Here is a 27,623-nt window from a genome sequence, read left to right as displayed (position 1 = left end):
ACATCTGTGCTAAAGTGGGTTTATCCCAAATAATGTATTCATGATTATTGAATGTAATTTTGTAAAAATCCTTATAAAAATGATTTTTTTTTCCACTAGGCAAAACTCAACAGCCACAAGCAGGAAAGACTAAAACGAAAACTTCCAATCGAGACAATGTTGCTGAATGCAGTAGAAGAAGACGTCCAGATAAAGAAGAGACTTCTCGACATGATGGAGACATCAGAGAAGTGATCGTCTGACAATTTAGACAAACTAACATTAAGCGATGGAGTGGAGACGTGTTGGCAACAGGCCTAGTTACACTGTTCCTTACACCCACCCACCCCTTTCCCTGTCATGCTGCCTGTCCCGGGAGACGCCCCCTCCCCCTGGAGAGACACCACCTCTTAGCTAACAAATTTTCCGGGGGAAACACTGTAATTTATGCATTGACACCTCTACTGCTAAAGCTATGTTTGTGGAAACAACATTAGAGCCAATAACAGGACCGTCCACTGACTAAGTAGATATCAGAGCCTATTTCTGTTTGTTCAAAGTTTTTTGCCATCGCCAGGACTCAGGAAATACTCTTCGTAGGGCTGGGCGATATATCGTGGGTTTGTCTCTGTGCGATATAGAAAATGACCATATCGTGATATTCGAGTATAGCTTCTCACACAGTTGCTTTTAGCTGCTGGCATTACACTACAGGCTCTTCCCAAACTTTATTGTTTCCTTATCACAAACAACAAGCGCACCTTCTTACATCCGTCACATACATATACGTCCTCGCGGAGCAGAGAGGTAGCAGCATGGGTAACGTTAGCTGTGGTGCGAGTGGTAATACGAGAGAAAGAAGGTGCGAATCTGGTAACAAATGAAGGAAGAATTAATTCCCAAGAAAAACCGCAGGGGGTCCATTGCCTGGCGGTGGTTTGGCTTCAAGTGGGAATATGTCGAACCGACAACCGTAATTTGTCAAGTGTGAGGCAAAAGCGTTGCTGCAAAAAGTAGCATTACTGCTAATATGCAGCATCATTTGAAAAGTCACCTGTTGGAGAATGAAAAGTGCTTACTCCGCATCTCAACATCTCCGTTCGGTGCCATACCCGAAAAATGCCGGGGCAAAAATTTCCACATCAACACCGTATGAAAAAAATTGTCAAAAACATAAGGAGATAACGTCTGCAGTAACCTACCACATAGCTATTTCATTTCCTATTATACAGCTCATTTTTATTTGACAGTTATTGAAATATTTTGTGTGACATCATGCACTAAAGTGCACTTTATTTGTTTTAAACTATTGTAGTGGCGTTCTGTACAAAAGGTGCACTTTAATTTAGTGTTGTTTTGATATGTCATCTTAGTGACATCATGCACAAAAGTGCTCTCATAGCTTGTTTTAAAATGTCTCTGACGATCTTGCACTTTCTGTTTTGAAATGAGATGAATGGTAAATGGGTTGTACTTGTATGGCACTTTTCGACCCCTTTTTAAGGAGCCCAAAGCGCTTTGGCAGTATTTCCACATTCACCCATTCACACGCACATTCACACACTGACGGCGGGAGCTGCCATGCAAGGCGCTCACCAGGACCCATCAGGAGCAAAGGTGAAGTTTCTTGCCCAAGGACACAACGGACGTGACTAGGATTGTAGAAGGTGGGGATTGAACCAGTAACCCTCAGATCACTGGCCCAGCCACTCTACCAACTTCGCCACGCCGTCCCCCATGTCACTGCTTAATAACTGTTTAATAAATAGAGTTTTGGTCTATTGACTGAGTTGTGATTTCCCTCTGCATGAAAGTTTAAAATGAGCAAATATTAATGCAATATGAACAAGAATGATTGAATGTAGACACATAGAATCATCATACTGGTGTGATTATATGCATCAAGTGTTAATTCAAGGCTAAGGCAAAATATGGAGATAAAAAAAAGGCCATATCGCCCAGCCCTAAATCTTCGTATGTAAAATCGTTAAAGCTATTCAGTAGCAAGGATAGACCTCGGCTGATTACAAAATGTTGCACAACGATATATTAACCTAATATTATTGCCGATAGACAATATTATTGTCAACATTATTTGGAGAGCAAATCAACCACTGAAGTAATATATATTTCTATTGCAAGAATACCCTTTTAAAATGCAATGAACATGAATTTCTTGTATATCTTAACATTGTAACTAAAGTGTGAACTTTTAAAAATTAATTAATTCAAAGCCTGTCACTTCGAATGAAATGAAAACAGAATGTATTCATTTCATTCAATTTGACAGGCTTTTGACCTGACAGGCAGCTTTTAGCCAATAAACACCCATAGTGACAAAGTGGAAATGTCCTCAAATTTGAATTTAACCCATTAAGTCCTTGTTTGACGTAAAACGAAACATGTGGTAGGTGTCATGTGGTGGTCATGCGGCTACTATGCAATTCAAAGTACAGTGTTCCCCTGAATATTGCAAGAGTTAGGTCCCCCTACCCTGTGGTAGGTTAATTTCCGTGAGGTAAGGATGTTTTTTATTTTATGATTTTTTTTAATGAATATTGTATGCATTTTAGTTTTTTATAAACCCTCCACACGCTGATACTAACCTTTCACACACTCACAAACACTTGTATACACTCTTATGCAACACAAAAACACAACAGCAGAGCTACATAAACTGGTCACACACCCAACTAGTTGAGAGTAGCTCTCCAAGCGAGCAAATACTGTAGATCAGGGTCCCCAGGCCAAGGAGCCCCTATTTTCATATCTTGTCTAAAAGGGTTATAATTCAACTGGTCTGAAAGGTATTGTGCAGTTTCTGATCTGGAGGGTATAGGCTTATCTCGCTTCTACTTTTTTGTACTGTTACAAATTGATAAATTTTTCCGATCCAAAATCTTAAACATAAATTAGCTGCTAGCTGAAAATGGGCTTTTTGACAATCACGGGGAACCTGACAGAGCCTTGTGATTGGTGAAAGAGGCGTGTGGCACTTGCGTTGCACCTCCAGTGCAATGACATTAAAGTCTACCCTATTCTATCCTCCTTGTTGGAATAGACCACTGACCTGCTTGAAAGACTTCCTGAATGTGTGTATTACTGACTGAAAGATGTCTTCTGTCTCAATTTATTTGTTCACTACAGTGTGTTGAAACAATTACCATGAATTGATTAACGTGGACCCCGACTTAAACAAGTTGAAAAACTTATTTGGGTGTTACCATTTAGGGGTCAATTGTATGGAATATGTAATGTACTGTGCTATGTACTAATAAAAGTCTCAATCAATCAATCAAAATGTTAGTGTCCATCCATCCATCCATCATCTTCCGCTTATCCGAGGTCGGGTCGCGGGGGCAGCAGCCTAAGCAGGGAAACCCAGACTTCCCTCTCCCCAGCCACTTCGTCCAGCTCTTCCCGGGGGATTCCGAGGCGTTCCCAGGCCAGCTGGGAGACATAGTCTTCCCAACGTGTCCTCCTACCGGTTGGACATGCCCTAAACACCTCTCTAGGGAGGCGTTCGGGTGGCATCCTGACCAGATGCCCGAACCACCTCATCTGGCTCCTCTCGATGTGGAGGAGCAGCGGCTTTACTTTGAGCTCCTCCCAGATAGCAGAGCTTCTTATCCCTCTCTAAGGGAGAGCCCCGCCACCCGGCGTAGGAAACTCATTTCAGCCGCTTGTACCCGTGATCTTGTCCTTTCGGTCATAACCCAAAGCTCATGACCATAGGTGAGGATGGGAATGTAGCTCGACCCGTAAATTGAGAGCTTTGCCTTCTGGCTCAGCTTTTTCTTCACCACAACGGATCAATACAGTGTCCGCATTACTGAAGACGCCGCAAATTATTTTTCCAATCATTTTGGAACTTGCAAACGTATTTCTTCTTCTTACCCGTCGTGGCCATGTCGCTTCTTCGTTCTTCTGCTTCTTCTCCTTCTTGTTGTGTGTGCAGTTATGCACTGAGCTCCAAAAGCCGTAGATGTTGTTGTAGTGTCCCGGAAGAGTTGTGGTGCAAGGGGTTCTGGGTATTTGTTCTGTTGTGTTTATTGTTGTGTTACGGTGCGGATGTTCTCCCAAAATGTGTTTGTCATTCTTGTTTGGTGTGGGTTCACAGTGTGGCGCACATTAGTAACAGTGTTAAAGTTGTTTATACGGCCACCGTCAGTGTGACATGTATGGCTGTTGACCAAGTATGCGTTGCATTCAATTTTTGGTGTGTTTGTGCTTGAAATTAATGTCATCGTTAAACCATTTAAAAGTTCATACAACGTGTTAGCATTTCTTGACATCTTCGAGTAAAGACCATTGTTAAACCTGTCCAACGCTACATTATTATGTGACTGGGCTGGCACGCCATTTATAATCAGAAAAAGCGGACGCCCTGACAGCATGCGGCTGTTAAGGGGTGAAAGTTTCAGGTGAGAGAGGACGCTAAAGGCAGTGCCTTTAAGGCACGCCCCCAATATTGTTGTCCGGGTGGAAATCGGGAGAAATTTGGGAGAATGGTGGCCCTGGGAGACTTTCGGGGGGGGGCAATGAAATTCGGGAGTCTCCCGAGAAAATCGGGAGGGTTGGCAAGTATTACTGCACAGCAGATTTTTAGAAGCACACGCGCACGCGCACACACACACATACACACACACACACACACACACACACACACACACACACACCAGAAAGGAGGCATCGGAAGTGGTGCGCGAGGACAAAGAAGAGGGGCAAGAGTGAAGGTATCCGAGCTAGGCTAGAGGCTAGTCCAACTCGCCCAGTCATTCCATCTATCCTCCTGGCAAATGTATGATCCTTGGACAATAAAATGGATCACATCCGACTACTCAGATCAGCAAATCGAAAAGTGAGTAACTGCTGTGTGCTTGTATTCACTGAAACATGGCTAAATGAGAACATACTCTGCTGCACAACCGGCGAGCGGACAGAGCCCTTGTAGAAGGAGGGAAGACCCGTGGTGGAAGGATCTGTGTTTACATCCGAGATGTGTGGTGCCGGGATACGACAGTGTTATGCAAACACTGTTCTCCACTTGCAAAGTTTATGGTCATAAAGTGTTGTCCTTTCTATCTGCCCAGGGAGATACTGTGATTCTTCTAGTTGCAGTATACATCCCCCCACTGACAACAATAGTGATAGGAACGCTGCTCTTAATGAAATTTATCAAGCCGTCAATGAACAACAAGCAGCACATCCAAATGGTTTCACCATCCTCGCCGGAGATTTGAATCACGCCAATCTCAAGACTCTGCTGCCGAGGTTTCACCAGCATGTAAACTTCCCAACAAGGGGAGTTAACAGATCTTATTTGCACCACAAAAAAGGCGCGTACAAAGCCCTCCCCCACATCAGTCTATCTGACCACCTCACTGTTATGCTAATGCCAGATACAGACAAACAGTGAAAGTCACCAAACCCGGTTCTGAAGCAGATTAGCATGTGGCCAGAGGGAGCCTTCTCAGCTCTTCCAGACTGCTTTGAAACCACAGACTGGGAGTTGTTTAAAAGGCAGCCGGTTACAACAACAACATAGACATTAAGGAGTACATGAACACTGTGACCTACAGAACCAAGTGCATTGATGATGTGACCCAAAACAAGGACATTGTCATTCAGGCAAACCAGAAGCCATGGATGACGGGGGACGTCCACAGGCTGTTGAGGGCCAGAGACAAGGCCTTTAGAGCTGGAGACGAATCTCGCTTGAGAACATCAAGAGCCAATCTGTCCTGGGGCATCAGAAAAGGAAAACAGGATCACACACACAAGATAACTTTCCATTTCAACGACAGAAAAGATGCACAGAGCCTATGGGGAGGCATTCAAGCTATTACGGACTACAAGCCTGCTCCATTGAGCTGCGAGAGTGACACCTTTCTGCTCAATAACCTGAACACCTTCTTTGCACGCTTCGATGCACAAAACAATACTCGCCCACAAAAAACCCCAACACCTCCCCATGACCAGACTCTGCCGTTTTGCCGGGAACATAAAGAGGGCATTCTCCACCATCAACGCCCGGAAAGCAACAGGCCCAGACAACATCTCTGGTCATGTGCTGAAAGACTACTTAGAGGAACTGAAGGATGTCTTCACTGACATCTTTAACACCTCCTTGAAGCAAGCCATTGTCCCATCATGCTTCAAAGCTGCAACCATTATACCTGTGCCAAAGACATCATCCCCATTCTGCTACAACGACTACCGTCCTGTGGCAGTGACACCCATTATTATGAAGAGCTTCGAACGGCTAGTCATGTCACACATCAAATACATCCCCCCTCCCACCTTGGACCCCTTCCAGTTTGCATGTAGAACAAAACGATCCACTAAGGATACAATTTGCTCTCCCCCCCCACCCGGCCCTCACCCACCAGGAACAGAAAGACTAATATGTGAGAATGCTGTTCATAGACTTCAGATCAGCATTCAATACTATAATACCACAACAGCTCATATGCAAACTGGACATGCTGGGCCTCAGCACCTCACTCTGCAACTGGCAGCTTGACTTCCTCAGTGAGAGGCAACAAACAGTACATGTTGGCAACAACATCTCCAGGACCATCACCCCGAGCACGGGGACCCCACAAGGCTGCGTGCGCAGTCCACTGCTCTTTACCCTACTGACACACGACTGCACACCAACTTACAGCACCAATCGCCTCACAAAGTTTGCGGACAACACAAATCTGGTGGGTCTCATCACCAAGGGCGACGAGACACTACAGTAAAGCGGTGGACTTTCTGACAACCTGGTGCAGGAACAACATCTTCCTGCTAGACAAAGGAGATTGTTGTTGACTTCCAGAGAGGCGGCACTGATCACCCACCACCAACCATCGATGGTACTGCTGTGGAGAGATTCTACAGAGGCACCATTGAGAGCATCGTAAACCAGCTGCATCACTGTGGGGCAGGAGCTGCACTGAGTACGACAGAAGAGCCCTGCAGTGGATAGTAAATACAGCTGGGAAAATCATTGGTGCCCCACTCCCATCCCTCAAAGACTTGCACATCACTTGCCTCATCCAAAAAGTGCTCACAATCGTGGGTGATCCAACCCACCCTGCAAACTAACTGTTCAGCCTCCTGCCCTCTGGAGAGAGGTACAGGAGTCTCCGCTCCCGCACCACTAGACTAAAAAACAGCTTTGTCCACCAGGCTGTCAGGCTGCTGAACTCTCTCACTTCTCCACCCTCAGCCCAACCCACCAGGGCGTCAGGAAGATAAAAGTCTATCTTTCCAAAGAGACATCCTGAAACTCTGAAATGACCTGGCAAATTGCACATATGGACCTGCTGCTATCAACTGTTTTCACAAACACCACTTTATCACAGTAATCTGTTCAAACATCAAATTGTTTACATCCATATCATATAGATGTTTTTCAAGACCTTTAAGAGTATGATGCCACCATCTGCACTTTTATTATTATTGTTGCTATCATCACTGCATTGTTTTGTTTGTACTATAGCATTTAGATATACTTATGCTGTGTCACTTTACCATTTGGGTCTTGCCCCCTTACTATTTGTGTCTTGTCTTTGTGTCTAGTCTACGCATGGGATAGTGAGAAATGCAATTTGGATTCCTTGTTTGTCTTGCACATGTGAATAATTGACAATAAAGCTGACTTTGACTTTGACTTACAATTTCTGACTTAAATATTATTACATACAAACTATTTATAGCGGCGACGTAGTCACTTGCATTTGTCCTTATGTTTACATAGTGGTCTGCTGCTTCCTTTCCTCGTTTGCCTGCTCCCTGTAAGTTTATTCTAGATCATAAATCATGCCTCTCACCTGGAAAGTAGATGGCTGAAGATATAATCCAACAAGTTGAGACACTTTGACCGCCATGCAGGACCTGGAACTGGCGAGGACAACACGAAAAGCGCTCGCTTCCCCCGCCCCTCCCTCCATGTTTCTTTGCGAGGATTAAGAGACATTTTTCATCTAAATGGGAATAAATGAACATCCGAGCAGTTTGCATCCTAATGACAGCAGGTATTGTACAGTAAGTGATGTTTTCTTTTGTTTGTTGGCTCTTATTAGGTCTGCAGTGAGCAAAAATCAATAATGAAGAAAAAAAAAGAAAATGTTGCGATGCGATTTTTAAATCAATGCGGCGTGTATGCTAAAAATGATCAAAATATGTAAATATTAAATATTATAAATGTGTGGCCGTTTCTACATTACATATACTGTATACTAACATCATATAATGTATATAAAAAAACCTCAATGGAAGTGTTTTGATGTTTTATTTAGGGTTTCCATAGGCAGAATTGAATGGCTCCTATAGGCTCCATAAAAAGCAGACTTTTGACCACATTTATTTAATATTTGGAATGCATTAAGAAAAATAAAACAATTCATAAGGATTGTGAACGAAAAGTGCAGTTCCCTTTAAGCATTACTGGAACATTTTTTTGGGGCTGCATGGATTGCACGGAAAGTTTGCTATTCCTTTCAGCAGCAACAACAACTACCACAAATTATGGTGGACTTGCGACATCCCACAGGTGTGCAGGCTAATTGGGAACAGGTGGGTGCCATGATTGGGTATAAAAACGGCTTCCCAAAAAATGCTCAGTCTTTCACAAGAAAGGATGGGGCAAGGTACACCCCTTTCTTCACAACTGCATGGGCAAATAGTCAAACAGTTTAAGAACAACGTTTCTCAAGGTGCAATTGCAAGAAATTTAGGGATTTAAACATCTACGGTCCATAATTTCACCAAAGGTTCAGAGAATCTGGAGAAATCACTCCACGTAAGCGGCATGGCCGGAAACCAACATTGAATGACCGTGACCGTCGATCCCTCAGACGGCACTGTATCAAAAAACCGACATCAATCTCTAAAGGATATCATCACATGGGCTCAGTAACACTTCAGAAAACCACGGTCACTAAATACAGTTCGTCGCTACATCTGTAAGTGCAAGTAAAAGCTCTACTATGCAAAGCGAAAGCCATTTACCAACAACATCCAGAAACGCCGCCGGCTTTTCGGGGCCCGAGATCATCTAAGATGGACTGATGCAAAGTGGAAAAGTGTTCTGTGGGCTGACGAGTCCACATTTCAAATTGTTTTTGGAAATATTCGACATTGTGTCATCTGGACCAAAGGGGAAGCGAACCATCCAGACTGTTATCGACGCAAAGTTCAAAAGCCAGCATCTGTGAATGTATGGGGGTGCATTTGTGCCCAAGGCATGGGTAACCTACACATCTGTGAAGGCACCAATAATGCTGAAAGGTACATACAGGTTTTGGAACAACATATGCTGCCATCCAAGCGCCGTCTTTTTCATAGACGCCCCTGCTTATTTCAGCAAGACAATGCCAAGCCACATTCAGCAACAGCGTGGCTTCATAAAAAAAAGTGTGGGTACTTTCCTGGCCCGCCTGCAGTCCAGACCTATCTCCTTTCGAAAATGTGTGGCGCATTATGAAGCGTAAAATACGACAGCGGAGACCCCGGACTGTTGAAAAGACTAAAGCTCTACATAAAACAAGAATGGAAAAGAATTCCACTTTCAAAGCTTCAACAGTACGTTTCCTCAGTTATCAAACGTTTATTGAGTGTTGTTAAAAGAAAAGGTGATGTCACACAGTGGTGAACGTGCACTTTCCCAACTACTGTGGCACGTGTTGCAGCCATAAAATTCTAAGTTAATTATTATTTGCAATAAAAAAATAAAGTGTATGAGTTTGAACATCAAATATCTTGTCTTTGGAGTGCATTGAACTGAATATGGGTTGAAAAGGCTTTGCAAATCATTGTATTCCGTTTATGTTTACATCTAACACAATTTCCCAACTCATATGGAAACGGGGTTTGTACAAAAATACATGTGTTCTTGTTCCACATAGGGACTGTGAATGATAGGCAAAATTCCACAAACAAGTACAGTTAAATAAATAAATGGGTTGTACTTGTATAGCGCTTTTCTACCTCCCCATTAAGCATAAATAGCAGCACTGGTTTTGTTTGGGTTTTAACAAAAACGATGTTGGTACTTTAAACAGTTTGAATAAACAACGGAACTTTTGAGGCAGAAGAGACCTGACCACTTTGAAATGTGATTAGTTTAACGTCCAGGAAACAATCACACCCAGGGTGTACGTCATTGTTTGGCTCAAAGTGTTTAAAGGTGTTGAACAATATTTGAGGAAAAAGACAAACTGACCGCTGCTCCACCACTTTTTTCCGTTGATGACAAAGCTGTCTTCCTCCCTGTAAAGACTGCACTCCATGTTGGTTGCATCGCTCGAGGCCACATCAGGCTCTAAAACAGACCAGAAAAACAAAATAAGGATTGCAATGTTTAAGGTCCAAATACAAAGCTCTAAAAAACATGTGTAAACAATTAAATTGCGTGTGATTTACAATTTATAACTGGTACAGACCGCCCTATTTAAACAAGGTTAATGTGGTTTTCACCATGGTGACACTTATTTACTGCACATTCATGTTATCATGCTCCTACCTGTGGCATTTTGTTATGTTTTGAAACATGCAGCAGACATGTCCCACTCCCTTCCTTCATACTTCCGTCAAACATCCATTCATCCATCCATTTTCTACCGCGTATTCCCTTTGGGGTCGCTGATGCCTATCTCAGCTACAATCGGGCGGAAGGCGGTGTACACCCTGGACAAGTCGCCACCTCATCGCAGGGCACTCCCGCCAAACAAGCCTTTTGGAATTTGCTCTGTCCTTTGACGTTTTCTGCCCCATCTCATCTGCCCATACACAATATGGTAAAGTTGTACCCAGAGAGCTTGTTGTGGGGAAGATTGGCTCGTACATGCATATGCATCTTGAGCTGTTGCCATTTCTAATCCAAATGAGAAAAAAGTTCAAACTAGGGTTGTCCCGATACCAATATTTCAGTACTGGTACCAAAATGTATTTCAATACTTTGATACTTTTCTACAGGGGATCATGAAAAATGCCATTATTGGCTTTAACTAAAAATGTTAAGGTACATTAAACACATGTTTCTTATTGCAATTTTGTCCTTAAATAAAATAGTTGACATACTAGACAACTTGTCTTTTAAAAGTAAGTAAGCAAACTAAAGCTCCTATTTTGGCTTCTGACGCATGCAGCAACATATTATGTAATTTGTCAATTTATTATACGGTGTGGCGCAGTGGGAGAGTGGCCGTGCGGAACCCGAGGGTCCCTGGTTCAAATCCCACCTAGTACCAACCTCGTCACGTCCGTTGTGTCCTGAGCAAGACACTTCACCCTTGCTCCTGATGGGTGCTGGTTAGCGCCTTGCATGGCAGCTCCCTCCATCAGTGTATGAATGTGTGTGTGAATGGGTAAATGTGGAAGTAGTGTCAAAGCGGTTTGAGTACCTTGAAGGTAGAAAAGCGCTATACAAGTACAACCCATTTATCATTTATTACTTTGTCAAAATGATAAAGGAAAAGTGGTAGAAAACAAATTATTAATCTACCTGTCCATTTACTGTTAATACCTGCTTACGTTCTCTTTTAACTTGTTCAATCTACACTTCTGTTCAAATGTAGTAATCAGGTATTCTTGTGTTGTTTGGATGTTTTACATTAGTTTTGGATGATACCACAAATTTGGGTATCGATCCGATACTACGTAGTAACAGGATCATACAAATGTCATGATTTAAGTCCTCATGTGTCCATGGATGTATTACCAGAGTTTATAAACATAATTTTAACAAAAAGAAAAAAGATTTTGTGATGCTAAAAAATATCGATGCAATCATAGTATTGACTATACTTGGTATCATTACAGTGGATGTCGGGTGTAGACCCTCCCATGGCGTTAGTTTAAACTGTGACGCAGGTGAGCTACGGAGTGTAGTGAAGCATGTTTAGCTATTCCTCATCCTGCAGGGATGATACTTGTAAGAAACTTACTTTGTCGCCATAGAGGCGAGGGATTAGTGATTTAGAAGTAGATAAAACACTGCAGACTGCGGCTGGACGTTAGCCGCTTGCTAATTAGCCATGACTTAAAGCACATCTTCCTGAGGGCGTTTTAGTGTGATAACTTCATCTTTATCGTTGGTTTTTAAGCCACGCCCGTTCTCCCTTTCCTGTCTACACACTAAGTCTGCTTGTAAGTACTCTGTGATTGTGCGCTGCCGAACATGCGCCTCTGCTTGTAAACCCAGCAATGTCACGACGTGACGACGCGTCGTCATGCCCATTAAAAAAAAAGCGCGGGGGTGGGGTCCGATAAAGTACCGAATATGATTCATTAGTATCGCGGTACTAAACTAGTACCGGTATACCGTACAACCCAAGTTCAAAATTTTATCCGTCAGTAGATTTGCTATGGAAATTCTAAAAAAAACTACAACAAAGATGGCAGAAAGAAGACGCTGTTAAAATGCAACCAAGTAAATAAAACCGCCCACAAAAAAGGCGTATCCTGAAGAGACGGTCAGAAAGCAGACTGAATGGTCAGTAAAACATAATCTATGCAAGGTTTTGACCATAGAACAACCATTAAATGTTATGCAGACCACAAATAAGTGTTTTAAATGCTTTAAAAATCATAATGTGCTATATGATTATCTGCGTATCGATAAATACATTACATATAAATGTCAATCAATCAATGTTTATTTATATCGCCCTAAATCACGAGTGTCTCAAAGGGCTGCACAAGCCACAATGGCATCCTCGGTTCAGATCCCACATCAGGGCAAGGAAAAACTCAACCCAATGGGACAATGAGAAGCCTTGGAGAGGACCGCAGATGTGGGGACCCACCCCCCCACATTGGACCGGTGCAATGGACGTCTTGCATCTTCTTCAGTTTGGGGTTTTTTCTAATAGTATTTCAATAAACAACTAAACTAAATCAAAGAAATGAGTGATTGAATAAAAAAGTGGTCCTGATAACATTGCTAAAATATCACACGGACACACACAGGATTGTATAACATTGGACTTATGAATACATCGCATTCTTTCCTCATTATCCAGCATAACATATCCAGCAAAACTAATATCGCACATCAATAACTTATTTTAAAAAAGCTTTGGGGAGGTTGACTCCCACTGTCAACACCTCTGGCCTGCAGCTGTTTCCAGCTGAGGAAACAAATTGGAGAAAAATGCTTGGAGATATGAACCAATACAAAATACACAAATGCTGAAAGAGGGTATTTTCACAGCAACACTGTTGCGACTAGATTAAATTATCGCGGTAATTGTAATTACTGCCATATGTTTATTAAACCGCATTAATCCGATTTTTAATCTCTGACTTTACTGTCTCTGTATGCATGCCGGTTTGCTTGTTCTCTTCTTGTGCTTGAATGAGAGTAACAATGGCACTGTGATGGGGATGCAACCAACGGTTATAGATTTTGACTGCAGGATTATAGGACGAGTTAAAGACATGATTAATGTGCATTGATTCATTTCACAATGAAAATGTATAAAATCACAGACATTTTTGATGTGCTGTCTATCACTGTCGGAAATACCAGCAAGCAAAAAATATCATGACAATAACAGTACAAAATAATACATATAAAAAAAGCATTGATAAACAAATAAATAAATTAATAATTGTATCATTAAAATAAGACAAATGAACTCAGGTGTTACTGTCACCAAGTGTCATCCATGCCACCAACTCAGTGGCCGTGTGGTTAGAGTGTCCGCCCTGAGACTGGGAGGTTGTGAGTCATACCAAGGACTACAAAAAATTGGACCCATTGTTTCCCTGCTGGGCACTCAGCATCAAGGGTTGGAATTGGGGGTTGAATCATCAAATGATTCCCGAGCTTGGCGCATGCTGCTGCTCACTGCTCCCCTCACCTCCCAGGGGGGGAACATGGGGATGGGTCCAATGCAGAGGACATATTTCACCACACCCAGTGTGTGTGACAATATTTGGGACTTTAACTTTAATTATTCATTGTTAATTACCTTTTTTTTTGTTGTGTTAACACTAGCTGTAGTGCACACAATTAGATCCCATGGCATATATAGTGCTGTTATTCTCCTGATGGTATGTCAGTGTTTTACTATTGTTGTATTAACCTACAGTACAATGCTTATAGTTTATTCAAACAGACAGGAAGAAGCAATACAACTTTCAAGTAAATAAATCAGACATTATGTTCAAAATAATAAATAACTTAATAAGGACACGTTTTGTTCAAATAATTATGTTTATAATAACATAATGAATTGAAATTAAAATTCCTCATGTTGAGTATGTTTTTCTGCATTTTCAAGAGAAAATAAAAAAGAGATTAATTATTCATATTCAATCATGAGCAATTAAACTAATTAAATAATTACAGATCCTGATTAAATAATGGCTCTTTTCTTTGAATTCCTTGACAGCACTAGTTGCAACATTCCTCACTTGTCACCTTCTGTGTGGTGGAGCTGGACTTACCTGTCATACAGAAACACGAGCGCATCTCTCCTCTCATCAGGGGTTCCAACCACTTCTTTTTTTGCTCGTCCGTGCCAAACATGTGGAGAACCTCCATGTTTCCCGTGTCTTTGGACAACACACAGGACATCATCATACTCAGGGAACAATATGAAAAACCGATCCAATACCAAGTAGTTAAAGAGGCAGTATTGGTCATACCAATTCTGATACTTATACTTCATGTTTTCAACATCATTGTATTACATTGCTTCCCCTCGGCCATCAGGCACGTGAACAATAAGATCTGAAAGCTCAGTTACAGCTAATTTAATTACCTACTCTGTGTTTTATGTTGTACGATTGCACCAAGAAAAATTCCTAGTTTGTGAACCCGTTTTCAAACAATGGAAATAAAAACTGTTCTGATTCTGAATAATTCAATTTTAGATAGCAATCATAATCAGACAAAAACACAGGATAGCGGTGTAACAATATCAATCAAATACTAAAATTCAGAAAATATTTCCTAATGTCCCTGATTTAAATCATTTGGTTTTTGCTTTTAAAGTACTCCTGTGTCCAGGGACTCATTTTCTGAGTTAACACAAACGTCAAGCAACTTTGTGATAATGAAAATATCAATGGAACCGCTGTGTTATTGGCCTGATGCTATACTACTTGGTATCGTTACTGTCGATATTGGTATCGATCTGCCCACCTTTGTTTACATTCAAGAACTTTAGCTCAGCAGTTAGCATATCCTTCTAGTGTATAGTATGGTGTAGTTTATTTGCTGCCATGTGTGCGAGGATTGCAGATTTAGACATGGCTTTGCACTGTGGAGGGACATTAGCCGCTTGCAAGAATGCTACGGAGTGTTGGGATGAGTTTGTTTGCGTCCATCTATCCATCCATCAATCTACATACCTTCCAAATTTTGAATGAATTTCAGCATTCAGACAGGTTAAATTGTGGCTCAAACCTTCACATTTGTCCTAATCAGAGGCAACTTTTGACACACAAAATGAGTCCAAATTTAACTATAAAAAAAAAAAAAAAAGTTAGAACTACCAGTGTATAAAAAAATTCTGAAATCTGATAGTAATATGGAGGGACAGACAGACAGGGTGATATGACTATTTACAGTACCGGTGATGCATATTATTTTTCAATATATATGTAATTTATAGATAATTTTTTTATCCTTACATGAGCATGTGAAGTGTAATAATAATTCAACTTACTTTGTTATCATAATAAATATATGCAGGCTGAATTGAAATTATCTCAGTTGGAAGAACATACATGTAATTTCTATTCCATTATTTGAATAATGGTTAAGTAATGACATCAGATTAACTGACCGAGATACGTAAATAAAAAGTTAAAACTTATAAGTTACCATCATAGATGTCTTCAAAAGTTTCGCAAATAAAATTGATTCATAAAAAATATGAATAATGGTGAAATATTTTAACATGCCACTGTATGGAAATAACATTTTTGTCTGAATATCAAAATTGAAAAATACTAAAAAAATGACCTTTGATTTTAAAATACTATTATGTTAGTTAAGGGAGAAGAAATGATGCATTTACTAAATTAATTAGGTTTTAGTGCCCATTTCCCTACTTACCAGCAATGAACACTGAAGGAGAAGATTTCCGTGATGAAAGCGGCAACTACATTCTTCGAACCCAACATTACTGCGGCATAAAGAGCAGTTAGCGTAATTTTCCCCTTTGCTTCAACGGATAATTATTCCTGGATAGGCTTTGGAATATTCTTCACAGAATTACTGTAACTTTCTTTTTGGTTTAGGACTCGTTGGCGATTTTTCTCCAGCGGATTCCCTGACCGTCCATTCGGTTGAGAACAATTGCGAGCCTTAAATAGCCTCTTGCTAGACAGGAAGTTATCAGAGCAGTGCCGATTGTAATTGGTTCAATTACAATTTCACGAATACAATTTTTTCAGAGGATTTTTAAGTTAATAATTTTTAATGGAAAACCGTAGTTTTAACCACTGCAGCCGTAAACCGGAATGGATTACAAACCGTACTTATTAGGGAAAAACAATACTTGTTGGCAGGTATGCATCTATTTTCTACCGCTTGTCCCTCTCGGGGTCGCAGGGGGCTAGAGGCTATTCCAGCTGCACTCGGGCGGAAGGCGGCGTACATCCTGGACATGTCGCCAACTCATCGCAGGGCAAACACAGATAGACAGACAACCATTTCCACTCACATTTACACACTAAGTCGCTGTCAAATTAGCGGCACACAGCTAGAGTGTGTCATCAACGTGCATTATTACGATACGATAGTATTAAAAGCTCTGCCGTCTACCAAATTTATATAATTTATATCACAAGGCCCGGGGACCAGATCTGGCAAGTGACATCATTTTATCTGGACCGCAAACACCTACAACTGTTTTTTGTGTTAAAAGTCTGTTTACAGCGCTGACAGTTTTTGACTGTAAAATCTACGGTTGTTGTTTTTAACCGGTGCATTACTGTAACTGGAAAGACGATAAATATGTTTTTAACGGTAGAAAAAGTGGCAGCTAAGTTGCCAGAATAAAAAAAGAACTTGTACTGTTTTTCCATTAACAATATAATGTTGTAAAAACCAATTTAATAAAAAAATTCTCGCAACTAAGCTGCCAGCATTTTCCGTAAAAAACAGTGGTACAGTTTTTCCATTTACCCTAAAATGTTGTAAAAAAAAACAAAAAAAAACTGTCAGAATAATTGTATTGATCCTACCAAGAAAAAGGCTTGTAAAACTCCACTGTGTACGATGGGAAGCAACATGAAGGCGTCAGTTTCTTTCTTCTATTGTAATCCACAGGAAGATTTTGTCTTGACCCGAGATCTACAAAGCGGTGAGGAAGCACCTCGGAGCACCTTTTCTTTGAACTTGTTTTGTAACCAAAGGCGATGGCTGTTTACGTACCCCCTCCCTTAGAACCAGCTGCTGCAATGTAATCAGAGAAAGTCCAAATAAAAGAGGAGGCGTACAATCTTTCGTCAGAGCGTGGTGGAGACTGTACAAGAGTACAGCCCAGACGTTTCTCCTCAATCAAGCCAAATTTAATTCTGTCTCTGTTTAATTCCTTGCTTCTTGTCTTGTTTAATAGATGTCATCACCTGACAACACTATTTTACAGAAAAATGTAAATGTAAAGTTTTTGCTATAAAATCGACAGTCTACTTAGAACAATTTATACAATTAACAATGAAATAAAGAGACAAATTCATACATTATTCGCTGTTACAAGTGGCCCTCTGATGGCAGCCATAACTGCGATGTGGCCCTCATTGAAAACGAGTTTGACATCCTTGATTTATGTTATGTTGTCTTTATCGCCCAAACCTACCCTCATCACGTACGTAGCTCAGGCCAAATACATTCAAACTTAATGCTGGCTGACAAATTGAATAGCCAATTAATTTTAAAAAGTACTGCAATGCTGACAGTCTTGAAAAAGAAGGTACAGGGATGTTTACCAGGCGCCTGGCAGTTAAAAACTTCCGGGGCAAAGAGGCAGCGTCCAGTCTCCTCGGCGATGAAGGCATAGTCCAGCTGAGTGAGTCCACTGGCGGCCGGCAGGAAAAGGTTCCACAGCCCCATCTCCCTGGCTTTTACCTGTCCGGACAAACATTCCTTGAAGCCTTTCAGTGGTGTGCTGAATGCACAGAGCGTCGGTGTGTTTCCTACCTTTAAGTCTTCTATTATTTGGGGGGTGTTCCACCTTAACGGGGAGTGAGCATGTTGGATGTAGTAGTCTGTAACTTCCTGCAGTGACAATTGTCATAGTTAAAAGACAACGTTATTGCTTGTATTCCATGACGCAACTTCTTCCCGGAAGTGAAAAACAGTGGTAGTCAACCAAGCCAAGATGGCAGTTGTGCAGCAAGCAGCGTGCAAACTACACAAAGGGCCTAGACCTTACGACAAAAATCAGACACGAGCAACAAAATAAAACTATGCAAATAATTAGTTCCTTATACATAATCAAAAAAGGATTTGTCGAGTGATTATCAAGGATTATTAGTGATTCCCAGAGCCAAAAAAAAGTCTGCAGGCTATAAAGTGCTTTCTATTGGGGCTCCAGTACTATGGAATGCCGTCCTAGTAACAGAGATGCTACCTCAGTAAAAGGATTTAAGTCCCATCTTAAAACTCATTTGTATACTATAGCCTTTAAATAGACCCCTTCTTGGACGAGTTCATCTGCCGTTTCTTTTCTTTTCTACTCTGCAGCCCTCTCCCTTGTGGAAGGGGGGGGGGGGGGGGTGCATAGGTCTGGTGGCCATGGATGAAGTGCTGGCTGTCCAGAGTCGGGACCTGGGGTGCATCAGTTGGGGACATCTCTGCGCTGCTGACCCGTCACCACTCGGGATGGTCTCCTGCTGGCCCCACTATGGACTGGACTCTCACTATTATGTTAGATCCAGTATGGACTGGACTTTTACAATATTATACTAGACCCACTCGACGTCCATTGCATCCGGTCTCCCCTAAGGGGCGGGGGGTCACCCACATCTGCGGTCCTCTCCAAGGTTTCTGAAGGACCTTTCACATTGACATCCAACTGGGTTGTGAGTTTTCCTTGTCCTTATATGGGATCTGAACAGAGGATGTCGTTGTGACTTGTGCAGCCCTTTGAGACATTTGTGATTTAGGGCTATTTAAATAAACATTGATTGATTGATCAGTCGGTCGCGTTCCCATACATATGGCACTATCTTGTGCTCCAGACATCATTCTACATGACAAAACAGAGGAAAACTTGGAAAAGCATGGAGGTCTACAACTTCTTTGTGTTTGGCTGGGTCAAAGAAATTGGTATCAAGACTGTCCCAGAAAAATATGCATCGTTTCTGCTCAGGTAAGATTGTATTTCATGATTTAACTTTGTTGTTGCATGTTTTCCCCGTCTTTATCAAGATATAACTATAGATGTCAACCTTGTGTATGTGCTGAAAGCTTCATTTATGATTGTTGCCTTTGATAAAAGCTTAACACTTTTAAGTGTAGCTCACATTTGGGGTGGCATAGCTCGGTTGGTAGAACGGCCGTGCCAGCAACTTGAGGGTTCCTGGTTCGATCCCCGCTTCTGGCATCCTAATCTCTGCCGTTGTGTCCTTGGGCAAGACACTTTACCCAGCTGCTCCCAGTGCCACCCACACTGGTTTAAATGTAACTTAGATACTGGGTTTCACTATGTACAGTAAAAGAGCTTTGAGTCACTAGAGAAAATCGCTATATAAATATAATTAACTTCACATTTGCTTTCTTTTATTCAGACTGGCCGAGTTGGTGCTTTTCGGAACACACGTAACAATAATTTAAAGATAATACTTTAATGAGAAATAATAAACGTTAAAGTATATAAAAAAAAACCTTGAACAAAGTGATCACTGTAAACCTGTGCATTCTTCAACTTTGCTCCCTTGGACTGGAGTGCGTCCCAGCAGGCACCAGACATTGATACAACGTTGATTATACATATATGGTAAATGGGTTGTACTTGTATAGTGCTTTTCTACCCCTTTTTTTTTTAAGGAGCCCAAAGCGCTTTGACAGTATTTCCACATTCGCCCATTCACACACACATTCACACACCTTTAAAAAACTGACTTTGAAACAACGTTGCAAAATAAATTGAGACTTTGATGACCAACGTTGGATCCACGTTGTTGGTTGGGAAATGACCAAAATAGCAAAGGTCAAATCAACGTCACAACCTGACATTGAATAAACGTTGTCAAAAAGTACCGTATTTTTCTGAGTATAAGTTGCTCCGGAGTATAAGTCGCACCTGCCGATAATGCATAATAAAGAAGGAAAAAAAAACATATATAAGTCGCACTGGAGTATAAGTCACATTTTTGGGGGAAATTTATTTGGTAAAACCCAACACCAAGAATAGACATTTGAAAGGTAATTTAAAATAAATAAAGAATAGTGAACAACAGGCTGAATAAGTGTACTTTATATGATGCATAAATAACCAACTGAGAAGGTGCCTGGTATGTTAACGTAACATATTATGGTAAGAGTCATTCAAATAACTATAACATATAGAACATGCTATACCTTTACCAAACAATCTGTCACTCCTAATCACTAAATCCCATGAAATTTTATACGTCTAGTCTCTTACGTGATTGAGCTGAATAATATTATTTTATATTTTACGGTAATGTGTTAATAGATTCACACATAAGTCGCTCCGGAGTATAAGTCGCACCCCTGGCCAAACTATAAAAAAACTGCGACTTATAGTCTGAAAAATACGGTATGTTGTTTCAATGTTGTATTTGTGTTGTAGTAAATTGGTAAGGAAATGGCCAAAATTCAATGGTCAAATCAACGTCACAACCTGACATTGAATAAATATTGTCAAAAACTATATTGTTTCACCGTTGTATTTGTGTTGTAGAATATTGGCTGGAAAATGACCAAATACAATGGGGGCAAATCAATGTCACAACCCAACATTGATTATACATCCTCCAACGCATGTTTCAAGGTTGTGTTTGTGTTGCTCAACAACAGAACCTAATTTAGCTTCGTTTTGTAAATAATTTTTTCCGCCCTTCCTGGTTGCCTCTCGAGGAGTTTGTTATCCTTTTCACGATTTGAACGGTTTGTACAGCTATAAACAACGCAAGCAAAGGGCATTTTTCTTTGAGAAAGGCTAAATGCCGCCTGTTTGCCATTGAGAACCAGTGACCACCAGGCATGTTTAATGAGCAGGACGTGAGCCGGACGTGATGTCCTTTAAAACCAAGCAATTCATGCCCTATTGTGACCTCTGAGAGAGTACTCATGCCTGGGCATGCTGTTATGGTCAATGAGGGCCTTGTTCTTGCTCCCACTGTTAGCGAACAACTCTGTTCATGTGCATGTTCAAAGTTTTGAGGGGAGAAAACAAAGTGTGGCTTTGTCTGAGCACTGACCTTCTGAGCGGGAAGCACAAATTGCTTCATGAAGCCCTTCACCTGCTGTAGCACCTCCTGGCCTTTGGTTGTCTGCAAAAACAGCCTGGCTTCCTGCGGAGAAGCCAGAGGTCTGCGGAGAGAAGACATTTTTTACTGGAAACTCAACATGTGCGTCCAATGTTTGCTAGCATGACACAGCAAATGGAAGAAATCTGCCCTTTAAACGGACTCGAGGAAATACTTCTCAGTGGTTAATGGACTTGATGTTGATAGTGTGAATGCTTTGAATTCTTTAATTCGCATCGATGAAAATTAGCAGATGTCAGAGACAGCTTCAGGGGTGATAAGAGTTTCCCTGGAGTAAAAGGTCATTTAAACACAGCTGGATTCAAACACAGACCTCTGTATGAGCTGCAGGGCCGACACGGCCAGGGGCTCCACACAATGGCCAAACTCGGCCGCGTTGGCAGCGCTGGCATTGCCCAGTAGGTGGCGTGCATAGACTCCCTGATGGATAAAAACACAGATAACATACTTGCCAACCCTCATGATTTACCCGGGAGACTCCCAAATTTCAGTGCTACTCCCGAAAAACTCCCGGGGCAACCTTTCTCCCCAATTTCTCCCGATTTCCAACATTATTGGGGGCGTGCCTTAGAAAGGCACTGCCTTTCGCGTCCTCTACAGCCTGTCGTCACGTCCGCTTTTCCTCCATACAAACATCGTGCCGGCCCAGTCACATAATATATGCGGATTTTGTACACACACAAGTGAATGCAACGCATACTTGGTCAACAGCCATACAGGTCACACTGAGAGTGGCCGTATAAATAACTAACACTGTTACAAATATGCACCACACTGTGAACCCACACCAAACAAGAATGACAAACATTTCAGGAGAACATTTGCACCGTAACACAACATAAACACAACAGAACAAATACCCAGAACCCCTTGCAGCACTAACTCTTCCGGGAGGCTACAATATAGGGACCTCCCGAATACTGAGGTCTCAAGGTTGGCAAGTATGAGCAATAGAAACATATTAAATTCAGCCGTATTGTTTGTACTTGGCAGTGGTATGATGTAAATGAATAAAAGACAAAAAAAGCAACCTGAGCTATTCCTGCCATCTTGAAGAAAGATAAACCCAGATAAAAATTCAACGGTGGCAAAGCAGACAGGATCCCCCGGCAGCGCCTATATACGGAAATCAAGTTGTCCACTGTGGGAATACCTGGTCCATAAGAAGAAAATACGTTAGTTAGGTTCTATGTTTAAGTGATGTAGTTTTATTCAGACCTTTTATTCCGTTTAGGCTGCCCATAGTGCTCAGTTTGGTGAGGCCTGGGGACCAGTAGTGAGGCATGAGGAAGTAAGCCAGGTCTGCGAGAGGTTGCCCAGTGGTGGACAGCTCCCAGTCCAACACTGCAAGCACGCGAGCCTGAAGGGGGCCAAGACGAAAGACTATTAACACACGTTAGAGAGGCAATAATAGGAAGCTCAGGACCTCAGTGGGATGGAATATCAAATTGTCCACTCTGAAATCTCCATGGACGAGTGTGACCTCTTCGTCGTCGGCTGGCAAATTGCTAACTAACCAATTGGACAGCTCATTCATGGCCGGGATGTCCCTGTGAGCAGACGCGGTGTACTGCTTGGTCCAAGTGGACACCTTTCAGGGAAAAAGCTTTTGTGAGTGACACTCATCTCATGTTTGTGATGTGATGGAGTATGTGGCGTCACCTGTCTCCGACAGTAGCCCGCTCCTTTGCCATAGGCGTCGAGCTTCAATGCTCCCAGGTCCAGTGCGTGCAGCTTGGCCAGGGTCTCCACTGCAGCCACGTACAGAGCTGCTCTCTCTGCTGGGCTCACTCCAGGCAGACGGAGGTCCCGGAATATGCGGCCCTGCTCAATTATCATTTCACTAATTCAACGGAGCCTGGCAGTCACATGACCACACTCAGACTACACACTGTAAAAGGCAACATGAAGGCAGACGAGGTAGCACATCTCTTCAATGACAAACCCCGTTTCCATATGAGTTGGGAAATTGTGTTAGATGTAAATATAAACGGAATACAATGATTTGCAAATCCTTTTCAACCCATATTCAATGCACTACAAAGACAAGATATTTGATGTTCAAACTCATAAACTTAATTTTTTTATTTTTTGCAAATAATAATTAACTTAGAATTTCATGGCTGCAACACGTGCCAAAGTAGTTGGGAAAGGGCATGTTCACCACTGTGTTACATCACCTTTTCTTCTAACAACACTCAATAAACGTTTGGAAACTGAGGAAACTAATTGTTGAAGCTTTGTAAGTGGAATTCTTTCCCATTCTTGTTTTATGTAGAGCTTCAGTCGTTCAACGGTCCAGGGTCTCCACTGTCGTATTTTATGCCTCATAATGCGCCACGCAATTTCGATGGGAGACGGGTCTGGACTGCAAGCGGGCCAGGAAAGTACCCGCACTCTTTTTTCAATAAAGCCACGCTGTTCTAACACGTGCTGAATGTGGCTTGGCGTTGTCTTGCTGAAATAAGCAGGGGGGTCCATGAAAAAGATGGCGCTTAGATGGCCGCATATATTGTTCCAAAATCTGTATGTACCTTTCAGCATTAACGGTGCTTTAATGCACCCCCATACCATCAGAGATGCTGGCTTTTGAACTTTGCGTCGATAACAGTCTGGATGGTTTGCTTCCCCTTTGGTCCGGATGAAACAATGTTGAATATTTCCAAAAACAATTTTAATTGTGGACTCGTCAGACCACAGAACACTTTCTCACTTTGCATCAGTCCATCTTAGAGGATTTCAGGCCCAGAGAAGCCGGCGGCGTTTCTGGGAGTTGTTGATAAATGGCTTTCGCTTTGCATAGTAGAGCTTTAACTTGCACTTACAGATGTAGCGACAAACTGTATTTAGTGACCGTGGTTTTCTGAAGTGTTCCTGAGCCCATGTGGTGATCTCCTTTAGAGATTGATGTCGGTTTTTGATACAGTGTCGTCTGAGGGATCGAAAGTCATGGTCATTCAATGATGGTTTCCGGCCATGCCGCTGACGTGGAGTGATTTCTCCAGATTCTCTGAACCTTTTGATGATATTATGGACCATAGATGTTGAAAACCCTAAATTTCTTGCAATTGCACATTGGGAAACGTTGTTCCTAAACTGTTTGACTATTTGCTCACGCAGTTGTGGACAAAGGGGTGTAGCTCGCCCCATCCTTTCTTGTGAAAGACTGAGCATCTTTTGGGACCTGTTTTTATACCCAATCATGGCACCCACCTATTCCCAATTAGCCTGCACAACCGTGGGATGTTCCAAATAAGTGTGTGATGAGCATTCCTCAACTTTATCAGTATTTATTGCCACCTTTCCCAGCTTCTTTGTCACGTGTTGCTGGCATCAAATTCTAAAGTAAATGATTATTTGCACACAAAAAAAAGTTTATCAGTTTCAACATCAAATATGTTGTCTTTGTAACATAATCAGCTGAATATGGGTTGAAAATTATTTGCAAATCATTGTATTCCGTAGCTGAGATAGGCAGCAGCGGAGAGAATAAGCGGTGGGAAATGGATGGAAGGATGTATTCCGTTTATATCTAACAAAATTTCCCAACTCATATGGAAACGGGGTTTGTACTACCTTAACAATTTGGAAAATGAACATTTATATCATGTGTCATTAGAAATTTTCACAATTTAGACTACAGAACCCACTTCCAACTAGTATTATGGTAAATTGTGAAAGTTTTTTTTGTCTAAGATCATAGATCAGACCTGGGAAATTTAAGGCCAGGGGGCCGTATGCGACCGGTTAAGATTTTCAATCTGGCCTGCCGGACATTCCCAAATATTTTTTTTTCGATCTTTAAAATGGAAACTGTAGCTGCCATTATGTGCAGTGATGTTTTTAAAATTACCCTAAGTCTTGAACTATACAAAGTATTTCAATGGTTGGAATCTGCGCTTTTGCATGATATACTAGTTACTATGGTCATCTACTTAGTTACTGTGGTAATCTAAGTCACAGCAGCTCAGACGAGGCACCAAGCAGTGTGGGTGGGAAGCGTTTCCACAGAGTGTTTCCAGAACGGCCAGGGACAAACACGGAAGGAGATTTTTACAAAAAAGTTGCAAAGCTTGTGATATATCAGATACATCAGATAGAAGGTGGGGGTTTTTTTACCCTTCGCGTTCATATTTTAATGTGTTTGTTGCATTTCGTTGCATTTTGCTTGCTTGTAAAATATGTTGATCGAGAGAGGGCGTGACGTTCATGTGTTGTCAATATTTAGTGTTTTATCATTCATAGATAATATTGTAAATTCCACATTCTGTATTTTCATGTACATTCTGGGTCTCATTCAGTAAAACAATTTAAAATTTCATTCGGTTTTTAGGGTGGTCTGTTATAATGTTTTTAGCATTCAGACATTATTGTGAGGTTTTGTATTAGTGTTCCTAAAAATAGATATACCAGCCCCCAGCAGCATTTTTTTCTCAGAATTTGGCCACCCGAGGCAAAATAATTGCCCAGGCCTGTCATAGATGCTAGCTTAGCCCTGTTAGAATGTCACAAATAACTGTTAAATGTGCATTTTTTAGTCATACATGCTGGTCTCTCTGTCTCTGGCGCACGCACTCACTCTAAGGCCGTAGCGGAAGTACTGTTATTCCCTGGCTACACCTGTTTGTAAGACGCATCCACCTAATTTTTGGATAACTTTTATTTCGTACATTTAATGGCCACACATGTCTATAAGTCGCAGGCATGGAGATTTATACGTTTTGTTGATTCTATGAAATATGTTTATGTGTGCTACGGCTATGAGTTTTTTTCCTTGGCCTCAGTCTGGACCCCCTAATGCCTTTGACTGAATATTTTGTAAAAAAAAATTGCCACAGGATTTTACAAAGTGTAGGCTATAGTGTGGGGAAAAAAAGTAAGGATAGTGTGGTAAAAAAGTAACAGCTAAAAGTGACAATACCATTTAAAAATAGCTACTAAATAAACGAAGAGTTATGAGTTAATTGAGTAGTATTTTTCACTCATTATTTTAATTACTTTTTACTTTTACTTGAGTCATATAACTTAAAGTAACTCATTGAATGAATACCATGCCAATATGTAACCACAAATCCAGCAGTGCAATAAGTGTTAGTAAACTTACCGTGACATGCTCCATCAGGTAGAACTCTGTTCCAATGACATCATCATCAGTACAGTGCAGAAGGGGCTTAGGCACAGGGAAACCAGCGGAATACAAGGCCTTTTGGACCCGATATTCACGATCCACCTACCATTAAAATAATCTATTATCCATCAACTTTTTTATGGATCATATTCATGCTTTCACTTAAAATCCACGCACACGTGCTCTTGTGCTGGCAGATTGTCCGTATTATCTTGCAACATGAACAGATAATAACGACATTAAGTATGTTTTCATTCTTATAGCCAGACTTGTGTGTTTTTTGTACCTGACGGTTTCGGCTACAAGTCGTCATGTCAGGTGCGAAATCAACACACAGGTCTGTCTGTAGGAATAAAAATGACATAATTCTTAGAAAATGCATGACCCTAGTTTGGGGGTCAGCAACCAGCGGCCCTATAGCCACATGCTGCACTTTAGCGCCGTCCTAGTGGCTCCCTGGAGCTTTTTCAAAAATGTGTGAAAATGGAGGAAAAAATATATTTTTTGTTTTAATATGGTTTCTGTCCGATAAGCATGACAGAAACCTTCCTAATTGTGAGGAATCCCACTGTTTATGTTATACATGCTTCATGGATGAGAGTATTTGGCGAGGGCCGTTTCGTACTACTAATTTCAGTGGTCCTTAAACTCACCGTAGTTTGTTTACATGTACATCTTTCTCCGACACTGCCAAAGAAAAACGTTTGTAATCCCACGCCTCCTTTGTCTCATTTTGGTCACCAAACATTTTATGCTGTTCGTGAAGGCATAAAAAGGTGAGCTTTGTTGATGTTCTTGATTTGCTGGAGTGCATGACTGCAAGCTAATCGATGCTAACATGATATTTAGGCTAGCTGGATGTGCATATTGCATAATTTTTCTCGTTTGTAGGTATATTTGAGCTCATTTAATTTCCTTGCCTTATGTCCACCTGTGTATTTAATTAATATTTGCACGTCTCATGACACATTAACCTACTCAGTGGCCTTGTGGTTAGAGTGTCCGCCCTAAGATCGGTAGGTTGTGAGTTCAAACCCCGGCT

The 27,623-nt window shown here is 41.4% G+C and overlaps 1 protein-coding gene across 2 annotated transcripts in view; it reads right to left on the bottom strand.

Moving 5' to 3' along the window:
• acad11 (acyl-CoA dehydrogenase family, member 11) overlaps positions 1-27,623 on the bottom strand; it is a 56,563-nt gene that overhangs the window by 26,509 nt on the left and 2,431 nt on the right. For both annotated transcript variants that reach the window (XR_009809865.1, XM_061922281.1), the window contains exons 3-13: positions 26,558-26,683; positions 23,116-23,277; positions 22,880-23,044; positions 22,672-22,813; positions 22,485-22,606; positions 21,767-21,873; positions 21,385-21,496; positions 18,134-18,211; positions 17,923-18,061; positions 14,428-14,535; positions 10,196-10,294 (exon numbers count right to left, since the gene is read on the bottom strand). Coding sequence is in view for 1 of the 2 variants with exons in the window: in XM_061922281.1 (XP_061778265.1) it covers positions 10,196-10,294; positions 14,428-14,535; positions 17,923-18,061; positions 18,134-18,211; positions 21,385-21,496; positions 21,767-21,873; positions 22,485-22,606; positions 22,672-22,813; positions 22,880-23,044; positions 23,116-23,277; positions 26,558-26,683 (1,360 nt within the window). In the remaining variant the exon portion in view is untranslated. The remainder of the gene's footprint in view (positions 1-10,195; positions 10,295-14,427; positions 14,536-17,922; positions 18,062-18,133; positions 18,212-21,384; positions 21,497-21,766; positions 21,874-22,484; positions 22,607-22,671; positions 22,814-22,879; positions 23,045-23,115; positions 23,278-26,557; positions 26,684-27,623) is intronic.

This window comes from Nerophis ophidion, linkage group LG15 (genome assembly GCF_033978795.1).
Source record: "Nerophis ophidion isolate RoL-2023_Sa linkage group LG15, RoL_Noph_v1.0, whole genome shotgun sequence".
NCBI classification, from domain to species: domain Eukaryota; kingdom Metazoa; phylum Chordata; class Actinopteri; order Syngnathiformes; family Syngnathidae; genus Nerophis; species Nerophis ophidion.
Note: the sequence above shows the minus strand (reverse complement) of the source record. Positions and strands in the feature narration are given on the sequence as shown.